This window comes from Lactuca sativa, chromosome 2 (assembly GCF_002870075.4).
Source record: "Lactuca sativa cultivar Salinas chromosome 2, Lsat_Salinas_v11, whole genome shotgun sequence".
NCBI classification, from domain to species: domain Eukaryota; kingdom Viridiplantae; phylum Streptophyta; class Magnoliopsida; order Asterales; family Asteraceae; genus Lactuca; species Lactuca sativa.
Genome location: NC_056624.2, coordinates 235,494,610 through 235,510,158, shown reverse-complemented (window position 1 = coordinate 235,510,158; position 15,549 = coordinate 235,494,610). Strand labels below are relative to the sequence as shown.

General features: G+C 42.9%; 1 protein-coding gene across 1 annotated transcript; it reads right to left on the bottom strand.

Annotated features, from left to right (window-relative positions):
- Positions 1-14,415: 14,415 nt before the first annotated feature.
- LOC111920247 (uncharacterized) lies at positions 14,416-14,928 on the bottom strand. Its single transcript, XM_023915838.1, has one exon. It carries the CDS (start codon positions 14,926-14,928, stop codon positions 14,416-14,418), a length of 513 nt encoding a protein of 170 aa, XP_023771606.1.
- Between the last annotated feature and the right edge of the window lie 621 nt (positions 14,929-15,549).

The following is a 15,549-nucleotide window of genomic DNA, read 5'->3' as shown; positions in this document are numbered from 1 at the left end:
GAGTTCATACCTGGCGTAGCTTCTCTCGTCTGTTGAGCTCTATGACTTCCACACCAGCTGGTGTGGTCGTGATCCCTAATGACGACACGCAACAGTCTGAAGGGGTCGACGGAGCGACTGAACAGCCTGTTGCTCCTACTTTCCCCTCTATTCCTGCTCCAAGTGTTTCATTGGTTTCCTCGAGGCTTTCTCCGGTGAAAGGTTCTAGTGGCCCTGGGCCGGTTCCCGTTCCTTTCTGAGTCTCCTGTTTTTGTTCCTTCCTGGGATCTTCGCAACGACTCTCGACTCTCTGTTCGGAACAATGCTTTGGAATTTTCCCGCCATGCTTTTCCTCCGGCTGCCGTTGGCGATATGGAGGCTATGGGTAACCCTGCACTTGCTCATAACATGGCCTATGCTGCTGCACAGGCCATGTTTTACCTCGTCGCGGGTTCTCGTCGTGTTCATGCTCTTGGCGAGATGGAGGCCGCCCACGCTACCTGTGGGTCCTACGTGACGGGGCTGGAGCGTCGCCTTGGCGAGGACCTCCATCTGTCTGAGCAGAAGTGTGAATTGCTATCCTCTGAGAATACCGTTCTTGATGAAACTAGGGCCGTCTTGGAAGCTAAAGTTGACTCCTTGACTCAGGTGAATGAAGGTTTGATGATCCAGGTGGAGAGTCTCGAACGCGATGTTGCTGACCATGATAAGCTTATTTCGTCATTGCAATCGGATTTGGATGCTTCTCGTCAGGATTTGGACTGGCTGGTACATGTTGGTGTTGCTCGTATTGTTGATAAATTGATTGAGCATCCGGACATTACCAACGCGATAAGTCTCATCCGACATGCTGCTTTTGTGGCCGGGATTGAGTCGGTTCAGAAGACTTCTGCTGGTACTGGTGGTGGAGGTGTTGGTGTTGATGCTACTTCTGTCTGTCCCGTGGTTAGTGTGAATGATGCTTTGTTATCTTTTGCCAGCATGGATCATGCATCCCTGTTGGGTTTAGGTGAATTGGATGTTGGAGGTCTCTGAGAATTATGCTCGTTTGCTGGTTCAGAGGGTACTCCGAAAAGTGCGATGGGTCAAGATGTTGTGCAGGCGGCTGAGGTTGGTGGTGAAAAGGGGAACGAGGGTGGTGATGGTAATCATGGAGAAGGTTAGGTGGTTGTTGTGGGAAACGAAGTCGTACGCGACGAAGATGATGCTGTTGAAGATGCTCCGGCATCGTGTGCTACCCCATTTGGGGCGTGAAAATTTCTTTACATGTTTTAGTTTATATTTTGCATGCTTCTTTTGATGGCCGTATGGTGCCTTTAGCTTGTATGGGTTTTTGGACAATATTTTCTGCTTTGCTTGTGAACATGGACTCTAAATGTTACTTGATTGTCGCTTACTTTTTCTTGTATGTTTTCTTTTCTTTTCTGAAAAGGACATAGCGCTCTGATGCACTAGGCGTTCTGTTTTGCCTATGTTATCGTTGAGACGCTAAGTGTCGGCCTTGGGTGCTCTTAGCTCCCAACGAATGGATCTCTACACATATTTTCAATCTTTAAGAATTAATACACTAAGTATTAATGGAATACACTAAGTATTGGACTCATGTCACTAAGCATTTTTATCAATTAGCATTTGAATAATCCCATTACATTATCCATGGACCATAAATACACTAAGTATTAGAATCATGTCACTAAGCATGAACTTGTGTACACTAAGTACTTGGGATGTACCACACTAATCAGCACATTGATCGACTGGGGCTACACCTCTTTCTTTTTCAAAAGAAAAACTTTCTCAAGTTCCTGGTGTTCCACGTTCTTGGAACCTGCCTTCCTTCCATCGTTTCTAAGACATATGTGCCATTTCGATTTACTTCTGTGACTTTGTAAGGGCCTTCCCACGTTGGGCCCAGCTTTCCCTGGGGTTAGGCTCGACTCACTTCGTTTTTCCTCAGAACATACTCACCCACCTTGAACGCCTTCTCTTTTACCCTTTGGTTATAATACGTTTCTGTTGCGCGTTTGTATGCAGCCTGGCGCATCTCTGGTTTTTCGCGTTTTTCTTCTAGGATATCTAGGTTCATCCTCAGATCTTGTTCGTTGCCTTCTTCATCTGTGTTAGCCACCCTTAGCATACTCACTGTTAACTCCATGGGGAGCATGGCTTCTGTCCCATATGTCAAGCTGAACGGGGTCTCTTGCGTGCTCGTTCGTGGTGTAGTCCTGTACGACCATAGCACGGTCGGTATCTCCCCTGGCCAATTCCCCTTTGCTTTGCCCAGCCATTTCTTGATTCCATTCACGATTGTTCGATTGGACACCTTTGTCTGTCCGTTCGCTTGTGGGTGTGTGACTAATGTAAATCGTTGACTTATCCCTTTGGCGGCGCACCACTCCTTGAATGGATTCTCAGCAAACTGTAGGCCGTTGTCACTGATGAGTACTTTGGGCATCCCAAATCTTGTCATAATATTCTTCCATACGAACTTTATTATGTGTCTTCCTGAGATGCATGCTAATGGCCCCGCTTCGATCCATTTTGTGAAGTAATCCACGGCCACCACCATATATTTCAACTTCCATAGTGCTTCCGGGAATGGGCCCACTATATCTATACCCCATTGGTAGAATGGCCACGGGCTAGATATGTTATGCAATGGTGCTTGGGGGGTTTGTTTAGACTGGAGCGTACGACTGGCATTCCCTACATTTCCTGGCTATCTCTAGCGCATCTTGTTGTATTGTGGGCCAGTATACTCCTATTCGAAGTACTTTGCCTGTCAAGGCCCGTGCCCCCTCTTGTGCACCCACTTGGCCTGTGTGTGCTTCCTGTAGCATCTCTCCCCCTTTGGCTCGGTCTACACACTTTAGCCATGGTGTCGTGAACCCTTTCTTGTATAGTTCTCCATCTATTAATGCATATGAGGGCGCTTTTATACGTATCTTCCTGGCCTCGCTGTGATCGTCTGGGAGCACCCCTCTCTGTAGGTATTCCCTAAATGGTGTCATCCACGTTGGTCCACGGGTCTTCAGGGTATTCACCTGCCGCTCGTCTATACTTCTTTCTCGGAGAACCTCTACCAAGACTTTCTTCGATAGGTGATCGAAGCATGTGGATGCCAATTTGCTTAAGGCATCTGCCCTCTTGTTTTCGCTCCTAGGTATCTGCCTAATTGTGAACTGTTTAAACAATTCGAATAGTTGTTTCACCATCTTCACGTGCCTTCCCATTCTCTAATCTCTCACCTTGAAACTTCCATTGACCTGGTTCGCTGCTAGCCTTGAGTCAGTCAGGGCTGTTACAGCCTTTGCACCCATTTGCTTGGCTAGTCGCAATCTTGCGAGGAGGGCCTCATACTCCGCTTCATTGTTTGATGTGTAAAAATCAAAACGGAGGGCATAGATAACTTCTTCCCCCTCAGGGCTAGTCAAGATTAGCCCCGCCCCTGAGCCCTCCCTGCTGGATTCTCCCTCCGTATATAATGTCCATGAACTATTGTCGAGCGGAGCTCCTTCAACTGCCCATACCTTCTCCTTACCAGGGGCCCCCTTCGTCTGGGCTTTCTAACAGGAAATCGGCCAATGCTTGTCCCTTGATACTCGTCCTCGGATGGTAACTTATGTCATGCTCCCCTAGCTCAATTTGCTCATTTCGCTAGCAGACCTGACATTTCTGGTTTAAGCAATATTTGTTTGATGGGGCAGTTCGTTAGCACTTCGATCTGATGCGCTTGAAAATACTGATGGGTTTTAGCCATAAGAACTTTCCTATGTGCGCATGCAAAACCCTAATGCTTGGATCTAGGATTTCTAATTAAACATGCTTTGAATCCAAGACTTTTAATGACTAATTAGGTTAAATAACAACATTGAAACAGATCTAGAACCATACCTTTGAATTCCTTGTTGATCTCGTTGTCTTGGAGCTTCTAGAGTCACAATTGTCACTCCTCTAATGGCTTACAAACACCAATAGCAAGAAAGATGATTTAGGAGAGAGGAGAGGGGAGGAAATCGGCCAGGGTTCTCTTACTTTAGGTGAGGTGCCGATTTGCCTTAGCTATGGGGTCTATTTATACTTGTAGACTCCTTAAGGGTTACAACCTAAACCCTAATTGGATAATCTTCTCTTAAGGCTATCCAAATCCATTCCATAGATAACCCCTTGGACGATTTTGAAGCTATCCTAGCTTCTAGAATCCGTCCCTTGTATATCTATATGGATTTATAGTCTAAAGCTTAACTATCAAACAACTGATAGTTTATACCCACTTATTTAATTAATCTCTTTAAGTCACCAAATTAATTCCAATTAAATCTATGACTTATATTAATCAAATAACAATATATTATTCTTTATATTATTTCCATAATATATTAATAATATTTACTCTCTCATAATAAATCATCCTATCAAGTTGCTATGGTGAAGGCAACCCAAAAGGACCATGCACAACCGGGTCAAATACTTGCCTAATATAGTTGCAGCCTTAGACACTATTCCAACAGTCTCCCACTTGGATAAGTCTAGTAACTATATGCACAAGTACAATTCGGTTTGCAATCGTAGCTCTCAAAGACGTTGTCAAACTCTGATCTAATCAATCTTGTCCTTTAGATAAGGGATCGTACAATCCTCTGTTAGATATCATGCTGACAATCCTATGGAATGGTTAGTCAAACATTTAGGTTTCTCGATCTCTGATTTATTTGACATAGAACTTAATCGAACAAATCAATTCAGTTCTGACCGGGCCCGGCACATAAGTCAAATCAAATCATCGAGCGGCCGAGATATCGCTTTTACCTTCTTAGATAAAAGTTACAGATAAACTTTGACTTATATGCATTTACTTATTCATTAACCAACTATACACAACAATGTGTTTTATAACACCGAGTTACTGATGCGTTTTCGCATTATCAATGTACAATCAATTAACAAATAACAAACCATATATCTGATGGGTTTTGAGCATTCTAACACTTCCTAAGTGTACATGCAACCCTAATAAACCTTGGATCTATGTTTGTCTAAGATACATGCAAATAATTATTTTTCCAAGGTTCATATCCTAACTAGCATGGCATGGGGAACATGAATCAAATAAAGCTAGTAGAAATACTTACCTTGTAGTTGTAGTTGATTCCTTGGAGTTTTAGAGCCTAGCACCAATAGTGTGGATGCCTCAAATGGAAATCACAAATCACCACAAACTTGGAACTTTGAGAGAATAGTCACTACTATCTTGAAATCGGCCCTCACCTCAACAAGTGTCAACTAGTATGATTTCAAGAGCCAAGACCTCCTTTATATAGTGTGGTGGATTAGGGTTACATCCATGTAAAACCTCATATCCATGTCTCTTCATTTCCATGAGATCCATGGGTTAAAGCTCCATGGAGTATCCATGGACTTCTTCCATGCAAGCCTAGCCCATTCCAAATAAGCATAAGCCCACACTATATAAACATAGAAGCCCATATTTAATTAGTAATATCTTTGATCACTAAATTAATCCTAGATTAATTATAGATCACTACTAATTAAATAATATGATCTTATATTAATATATTAGAACTTATAATATATTAATAAATCATAACTTGTACTATTCTCAAATATTATCCATAAATTGTTCGGGTGAAGTGCAACCCAAATGGACCATGCCGGGTCGGGTCAAGTACATACCAAATATAGTTATGGGCTTAGACACTATATCCAACAATATCTAGGTTTTAAGACTATATGATATTATCGTTTTGCGATCACCCTTTTATATCATATTCCATAAGGTGATTCCAGCAAGCGCGGGTTTGTTCCAATGCTCAAAACTAGTTCATAAGCACTCATGAACGTTGCAGCAACCCTTTGCTATGTCTAAAATCATTTAGACAATCTACACACCAATTCATGACAATCTTCATTCATATCTACTTCCAACATATGAACGATTGTGGACAATTTGAACAATTCAATTATTCCTAATAAGATAGTAACATTACTCATAAATAAAACTCCTTTATTTAATCATCAAATTTTAATTACATTTATCTATTACACGTTTCTAATACTATCTAATCTATGCTAATATCATCCTCCAGCCCAATACTCCTAGCATGCTGCAAGTGCTTAACCTTACTCAGTCCCTTCGTAAGCGGATCTGCTGGGTTATCTTATGATGATATCCTCTTCACTACGAGTTGTCCTTCTTCTACACGATGTCTAATGAAGTGATATTTTCTGTCGATATGTCTTGATCTACCATGATCCCTCGGTTACTTGGTTAAGGCAACCGCTCCTTCGTTATCACAGAAAATCTCCATGGGCTCCTTTATGGCAGGTACAACTCCAAGATCACCGATGAAGTTCTTTAGCCATATTGCCTCCTTTGACGTTTCGCTCGCTGCAATGCACTCTGATTCGCACGTTGAATCAGCTACGGTTTCCTGTTTGGAACTCTTCCATGTCACTGCTCCTCCATTTAGGTGTAAAAACTGGCATCACTATACCCTCGCACCTTCAAGTCATCACTCCCTCCGAGGACTGAGAACCATTCCTTCGTCCTCCGAAGGTACTTAAGGATATTCTTCACCGTAATCCAATGTGCTCTGCCAGGGTTCCCTTGATATCTGCTAACCATGCTCAAAGCGAAGGCTACATCAGGGCGAGTACAAGTCATAGCATACATGATTGAGCCAACTGCGAAAGCGTATGGTACTCGGCTCATTTCTGCTATCTCAGCTTCGATACTCGGACTTTGAGTCTTACTCAACTTGGCATTACTTTGTATCGGTAATTCTCCTTTCTTCGAGTTTTCCATACTAAATCGTTTTAGTACTTTATCCAAGTAAGTATTCTGACTAAGTCCAATTAGTCTGTTACTTCTTTCTCTTATTATCCTTATTCCCAAAATGTAAGAAGTCTCTCCGAGGTCCTTCATAGCGAAGCACTTCCCGAACCAGGACTTAACCTCCTGCAGAGTCGGGATGTCGTTTCCTATGAGTAATATGTCATCAACATATAGAACGAGGAAGCTTACTATACTCCCACTGACTTTGACATATACACATGATTCGTCTTCGCTTCGTACAAATCCAAACTCTTTGACTTTCTCATCGAAGCAAAGATTCCATCTGCGAGACGCTTGCTTAAGTCCATAAATGGACTTCTCAAGCTTACATACTCTATTTGGATGCTTCGGATCCACAAACCCCTCTGACTGGGCCATGTAAACATCCTTAGCCAACTTTCTTTTAAGGAAAGCGGTCTTGACATCCATTTGCCAAATCTCATAATCATGAAATGCGGCAATTGCTAGCATCACTCTAATAGATTTTATCTTCGCAACTGGTGAGAAGGTCTCATCATAGTCAACTCCGGGAGTTTGAGTAAAGCCCTTCGCAAACAATCGTGCTTTATATGTGTGTACTTTTCCATCCAGGTCAGTCTTCTTCTTGAAGATCCATTTGCACCCAACGGTCTTACATCCGGGCACATAATCAACCAAATTCCAAACTTGGTTGTCATACATGGATTAGATCTCGCTATCCATTGCCTCTTTCCATTTTGCAGACTCCGGGCCTGCCATGGCTTCCTTATAGCTATTAGGTTCATCAAGATTTATTAGTGTACCATCACTAATATACGTGTCCCCTTCGATAGTAATATGAAAACCATAAAACTGGGGATGAACTCTAACTCTATCGGAACATCTAAGAGGTAAGGACTCGTCAATCGGTTCAACCGGAGTTTCCTCCTCGGGTTGAGTGCCAGCGGTAGAGGTTCCTTCATCTATCGACTCTTGAATCTCTTCAAGCTCGATTTGCCTCCCACTGTCTCCTTGGCTTATGAGTTCTCGCTCTCGGAAAACTCCTCTCCTCGCAACGAAGACAACATTGTCCTTCGGTCTATAGAAGAGATATCCAAAGGATGTCTGCGGGTAGCCGATGAAAATACATCGCTCACTTCGAGGTTCGAGCTTGTTGTGAGTATCTCTTCTTACGAAAGCCTCGCAACCCCAAACCTTGATATGTGCCAACGAGGGAGCTTTCCATGTCCACATCTCGTGAGGTGTTTTGGCAACCTTCTTGGTAGGGAATTGGTTAAGGATGTGGGCGGAAGTCTCTAAGGCATTCCCCCAGAAAGAGATAGGTAGTGAAGTACGACTCATCATAGAGCGAACCATATCTAATAAGGTTCGATTACGCCTTTCGACCACACCATTCAACGGCGGTGTCCTAGGAGGCGTCAGTTGCGAAACTATTCCGCACTCCTTGAGATAATCATGGAATTCAAGACTTAGGTACTCTCCTCCTCGATCGGATTGAAGCATCTTGATTTTCCTGCCCAATTGATTCTCCACTTCATTCTTAAACTCTTTGAACTTTTCAAAGGTTTCTGACTTTTGCTTGATTAAATAGATATACCCATATCTACTATAATCATCGGTAAAAGTCACGTAGAAGCGGTTCCCATCCTTCGTGGTTGATCTAAACGGTCCACATACATCGGTATGTATTAGGTCCAATAGACCCTAACCCCTTTCACACGTACTCGTGAAGGGTTACTTAGTCATCTTCCCAAGTAAACAAGACTCGCATGTGTCATCTTCCCTAAGGTCGAATGACTCCAACACTCCATCCTTTTGGAGTTGGGCTATGCGTTTCTTGTTGACATGTCCAAGACGACAATGCCACAAGGATGCTTTATCCATACTAGTGGAAGAATCTATATTCGAAACATCATTTCCTAAGTTATCAACAATCATAACAGTTTCATATATTCCATTACATGGTATAGCTTCAAAGTAAAAGACACCATTTAGATAAGCCAAAATAGAACCATTCTCATTATTAAAAGAAAATCTAATACCTTGTCTATATAAACCATGAAATGAAATGATGTTTCTATCCATTTCTGGCGAATAACAACAATTGTTCAAATCTAAACACAAATTATTCCTAAGCACTAAAGAATACACTCCAATCTTGGTCACAGGCGACGATATTCTGTTCCCCATGATTAGGTTGATTCTTCCTTGCTCCACATCCCTACTTCTTCTTAGTCCCTGCACATTAGAACAAATGTGGTAACCACAACCGGTATCAAGAACCCAAGAAATAGCATGATTAGAATCGTTAGATTTAGTTGTGTATATACCTGCGAAAGATGGCTTGATCTTTCCTTCCTTGATGGCTTGCAGGTACTCTGGGCAGCTTCTCTTCCAATGTCCTATCTTGTGGCAGTGGTGGCACTCTGCCTCCTTCGGGTTAGGACAAGGCTTAGTGGGATCAACTTTGGTCCCACTAGAAGAGGCACCATCTCGGGCTTTAACCTTGCGATAGTTCTTCGATGAAGCTTTCCTCTTCTTTCCCTTTCCTTGACCAATAGCCAAGACAGGAGCAGCAGACGGATTGGGAGTTGGTGCAACAGACTTATCTTTGAAGTTGCTCTCAGCAAACCTCAAGAGACCTTGGAGTTTGCTTAGGGTGACCTCTTCTTTGTTCATGTGGTAGGTCATCCTAAATTGGTTGTACATCGGAGGCAAAGAGTGAAGCACCATATCGATCGCCAAGTCTTCCCCAAAGTCAACATTTAACTTGCGAAGGCGGTCGACATACCTTTGCATCTTTTGCAGGTGCACGGTAAGAGATTCTCCATGACCCATCTTAGCGGAAATCATGTTGGTGAAAATCTCATAACGCTCTTGTCTCGTGTTTTGGTGGTATCTCTCCAATAAGTCTTGATGCATCTCGTATGGGTACATGTCCTCGTAGGAATTTTGGAATTCGGAGTTCATGGTGGTAATCATGATGCAATGTACCTTCGTTGCATCTCGCTCATGAGTTTCAAAAGCGGTGATTTCAGCCGGAGTAGCGATTTCGGGGTTGATCTTCTCAAGCTTCTCATCGAGGACATACTCCTTATCCTCATAGCGAGCAATGGTGCGAATGTATCTTATCCATTCGCTAAAGTTCGTTCCATCGAAGGTGACCTTTTGGCAAAGGCTCATCAACGTGAAAGAACTAGCAGCAGCGTTGTTAGCGTTTGACATCTACAAATAGAAAGGACAAAGATAGATTAGAATAAGAATCCCTAATTATCACCCAATAAGAAAAATTAGGGCTAGGATCCAACAATAACATTTACATACTAGAAAAGGGATGCCGTAATCTAACATGTAAATAAATTAAAGGTAAGTGAATGACGATTCACTAATTCTCCATCACAAAACTTAAACTATTAGTCCTAAGTGTATTGAGAATTCCTAGGTTCGGATGAGATTCATTGAAACTATTCAATGGCATGTTTAAATCTCGATATGCCCCTCTTGTTTGTGACTAGGATACCGAGGATCACAAAGCGGGTGTGAATTACCGTACAAATTCACATGGTGCCTTCATTGTAACGATCACCTATTCGATGTGCCGGTAAACCACACACGCTCAATCGAACTATGATAAACAATGAATCACCCTTTGCCACCTTTGCTTAGAACCAATTAGTGTGCCGGTAAACCACACACGCTCCACTAACTTCTTAGCAAGGGTGCAAAGTGTAATTTCATGGGATTGCATCAATTCACTTTTCCTAAAGTAACTAAGATTGGGAAATTTTAAATTATGTGTAGTTACTTTGTATTACTTATTATACTTTTAATGAGAGGATGAGGTTGCCCTATCCTACCCGTTCGGCTAACGACCATTCACCGGTCAAGCAAGCGGTGGGTGTGAGTGTACATGCATTAAGCGCCATTTTATAGGCTGCAACCTTATACCCACCTTATAGATCGGCTTCGTGAATGAGGCCTACTAACGGTAAGACTAGCATTTAGTTATACATATATATATATATATATATATATATATATATATATATATATATATATATATATATATATATATATATATATATATATTATTCTAGTAATATCATATTAGTATAGGGTTGTATTTTAAACCTTTTAAAATCTAGGTTTTGAAATTTAAGTTGTCTAAATTAAGACTTTTAATCACAAAATATAAATTTCAAAACTTGAGGACAAGTTTTAAACATTTAAAACATGGAGGATCAAATAACAAATAATTCCAATTAACAATTAATATCCTAATTATCTATATTTGATTTTATTCAAGATTTGTTTTTAAGATAATTACCAAAATAATCAAAATAATTAATTAATTATCATATAAGGAAATTAAATATTTTATTAATTGATAAATATCTTTAATTAGATCAAGATAATAGTCATATATATCAAAAAATCGGATTAGGGTTGATATAATATGATTAAGGTAAGTTTCCATAAGATAATCATGAAGAAATCCCGAATCTGGCCATTCCTAACGCCTGGACTCGCCGAGTGCACAAAGGGACTCGCCGAGTCAGGCCAACTCGCCGAGTCCACTTTGGAACTCGCCGAGTCCATGAATCAGAAACACAAAAATCGAATTTTGCAGTTTAGTTTCAGTTAATCAAGTAACAATTTAATGAAAACCAAGCTAGGCTCTGATACCACTGATGGGTTTTAGCCATAAGAACTTTCCTATGTGCGCATGCAAAACCCTAATGCTTGGATCTAGGCTTTCTAATTAAACATGCTTTGAATACAAGACTTCTAATGACTAATTAGGTTAAATAACAACATTGAAACAGATCTAGAACCACACCTTTGAATTCCTTGTTGATCTCGTTGTCTTGGAGCTTCTAGTGTCACAATTGTCACTCCTCTAATGGCTTACAAACACCAATAGCGAGAAAGATGATTTAGGAGAGAGGAGAGGGGAGGAAATCGGCCAGGGTTCTCTTACTTTAGGTGAGGTGCCGATTTGCCTTAGCTATGGGGTCTATTTATACTTGTAGACTCCTTAAGGGTTACAACCTAAACCCTAATTGGATAATCTTCTCTTAAGGCTATCCAAATCCATTCCATAGATAACCCCTTGGACGATTTTGAAGTTATCCTAGCTTCTAGAATCCGTCTCTTGTATATCTATATGGATTTATAGTCTAAAGCTTAACTATCAAACAATTGACAGTTTATACCCTCTTATTTAATTAATCTCTTTAAGTCACCAAATTAATTCCAATTAAATCTATGACTTATATTAATCAAATAACAATATATTATTCTTTATATTATTCCCATAATATATTAATAATATTTACTCTCTCATAATAAATGATCCTATCAAGTTGCTATGGTGAAGACAACCCAAAAGGACCATGCACAACCGGGTCAAATACTTGCCTAATATAGTTGCAGCCTTAGACACTATTCCAACAAATACCGCCTTAGTCGCCGTGTGGCGTAGATGAGCGCCAGGACTAGCTTTTCCAGGGTGGGGTAGTTGAGTTCTGGCCCTTGCAGTGCTCTGCTTACAAAATACACCGGCCTCTGCTCTCCTTCTCTTTCTACAGTTAATACCGAGGATATCGCTTCGTTTGAGGTCGAGAGATACATCTACAGTGTTTCCCCCGGGTCGGGACTGGCCAACATGGGTAGCTGGTGTAATGCCTCCTTGATTTTCTGGAGCGCTACTTCTCCTTCGTTCGTCCACTGGAAGTTGCTATTTCCAATGCAGCCTTTTAACATGTGAAACAACGACATGGCCTTGTCCGCGGATTTTGAGATGAACCTGCTCAGAGCCGTGAGCTTCCCGTTTAGGCTCTGTGCGTCCCTGAGGGTGCCTGGGGTTGGCGTTTCAATAAACTCTTCCACCTTGGCCGGGCTGGGCTGGATGCCCTGCCTGGTGACATAGTACCCCAAGAACTGTCCCTCTTCCACCCCAAACGTGCATTTAGTCGGGTTTAGCTTCATATTTACCTTCTCTAGAGTTTGGAATGTCTCTTCGATGTATTGTAACATTTTATCTTCGTGCGGGCTCTTGATCACCATATCGTCCACATGAAGATCGAGTCAACTAGGCGTTGGTATGTAGCCCCCGCATTCTTTAGAAAAAAAAGGCATCTTAGTGTAACAGAAAGTGTCGTGGTCCGTATAAAAAGCTGTTTTTTCCTCGTCCTCTTTGCTCATCAATATTTGGTGATACCCTTTATATGCATCTAAGAAACACTTCAGCTTGAATCCTTGTAACGACTCTACCTTTTGGTCAATTTCTGGGAGTGGGTAGCAATCTTTAGGGCATGTTTTGTTTAATTCGGAAAAGTCTATTCCCATTCGCCATGACCCATCTTGCTTGCGAACTATAACTGGGTTGGCAATCCATGTCGGGAATATCGCTTCCCTTACTATCCCAGCTTCTGCTAGTTTGGCCACCTCAGCATTGATTGCCCTATTACGGTCCCCACCCTGGACCCTCTTCTTTTGCTTAACCTACTTTACCCCTAGTTTAATTACAAGCTTGTGCTCAATGACTTTCCTTTCTACCCCCACCATGTCCGTGGGGGTCCATGCAAGCACGTTTTCATACCGCTTGAGCAGGTCGACCAACACTCTTCTTACGTGACTTGGGAGGTCACATCCAATATTGACCGACTGGTCAGGGTGTTCCTCGTTAATCACCTCCTTTCCCCCTTTGCGGGGTCGCGTCTCAGCTTCTTGGCCTCTTTAGTTATCTCTGCTGGTTTCATGACTACAAAGCATTGCAATTCTTTTGGTGGAGTGGCCAGTACCGTGGCTGCGCCCGTTGGAGTGTCGAACTTCATAACTCCATTCATGGTTGATGGAACTGCCCCTAGCTTTAAAAGAGCTGTTCTCCCTAGAATAATATTGTGTTCCTCCGCATGATGAATGACCACAAAGTTGATTAGGGCAGTTTTCTTTTGCTGCTTATCATGGCTGGTTATGGTCAAGGAGAGGTGAATCGTGCCCAACGGCCATAGGCTATGACCGGTGAACCCGACCAGCCTCCCCGTCATGGGCCACTGGTTGTCCTTCCAGCGATCTGGGAGGAGCCGAAAACAGTGCTCATAAATGATGTACGCCGAACTTCCCGTGTCCACGTAGACCCTATGTATGGTTACATCCCTGATGGAGGCTTAGATCACTAGTGAGTCGTCGCCTCTCCATCCCTCCGAGCGAGGGTCTTGAACGGAGAATGTGAGCGTACGCATCGGGGTTCTGGTGGTCCCCTGTTCCGTTTGTTGTTCTCCCCTGCTTCTGTTACTCCGTATCATGAATATCTGTTTGGGCTGGACCCCTTCGTGAAGCGTGTTTTTAGCGTTTTCAGCATCAAACTTGGCACGCATGCTTCGTGCTATTTCCACCAAGTCCCCTTTAAGCCGCTTCTCCTCCATTTCTTTTTTTAACACCGAACAGTTAGTTGTGTCATGCGTCTTACTTTTGTGGTACTCGCAGTACTGGTTCTTTGGCGACTTGGCTGGCTGTTGCTTCTCCGACACCGTGTACACCTCCGGGCAGCGGCTACGCCTGTCATCCTTAGCAAATGGTCGGAACCAAGCCTGTGGTCATCTTGCTTGGCCGTAGTGCCTATTTCCCCCTCGGAAGTCCGTGTGACCCGCGTTGTGGTGTCTGGCAGTCATTGCATTCAAGTAGGCCTGTTTTGCTGCTTCGCCATCCTCCTGTCTCAAATATCGCTCCACCCTTTCCTTCAATTCGGCCCGTGTTAAGGGTTTCTTTCCCATGAGTTTCTGCGATAAAGGGCCTGGCAAAAGCCCCCATGTGAAGGCGCCGACTATGAGCCCCTCATCATGCCCCGGTACGTCTAACATGGCATTTATGAATCTTGTGAAGTATTCCCGTACGGTTTCACCCTCCTTTTGCTTACAGCCTATGATTGAATGAGAATCTCCCTTGTACTTGCGCAATTGCATGAAGTTGGTAAGGAAAAGATACTTAAGCTGGGAAAAATTGGAGATGATGCCCGGTCCTAGCGTCTTCAAGCACGTGCCAGCGTTGCCGTCGAGTGTGGTTGGGAAGTATGTGCACCAAAACCTCTCATCGACCTTCAATGACGTCATGGTCCATTCATATGTGTCGATATGGCTATCTGGGTCAGTGGTTCCGCTATACGTTTTGAGCGTCGGTTGTTTGGCTGTGTTTTGTATTTCGTAGTCCAACAATTCTTTGAAAAACGGAGACGTCACACTACGGGAAAGGCATTAGTGGCCGTGGATGGTGGACGATCCCGGCTGCTAGTATTGTGTGTTTAAGCCATATGGCTACGGCGTATGATAGCCAGGGCTTGGTCCGTAAAAGGGATACTGCTGGAATGGTAGTTGGAGGGAGTAACTGGAGGAGAAAGCGTGTATAGAGGTCATAGGGCTAACCGTTGTCGGCTGTTGTAAGTTGTTGTTGGAGGCTATGGTTGGTCCGGTCCATGTGCTGGTCAGCAGATAGACAGGTGGTGCATGAGCTAACATGGTTTGCGCCAATGGTGATACTGAAAGCATTGAACTCTATCCGCTTGCTGCCTGGTACGGCTGTAGGATGTTGAAAACGTGGCTTAGTGGAAGCATCGCTGAGTGAACCGATTGCGTTTGTTGCAATGAAGGCAAGAAGAACGGTGGCATCTGAAAAGACGTTATCGGAAATGGCCCCCCCGGAGTTGCTCATGGCTGGTGAACTGGCGGTTGTGGGGC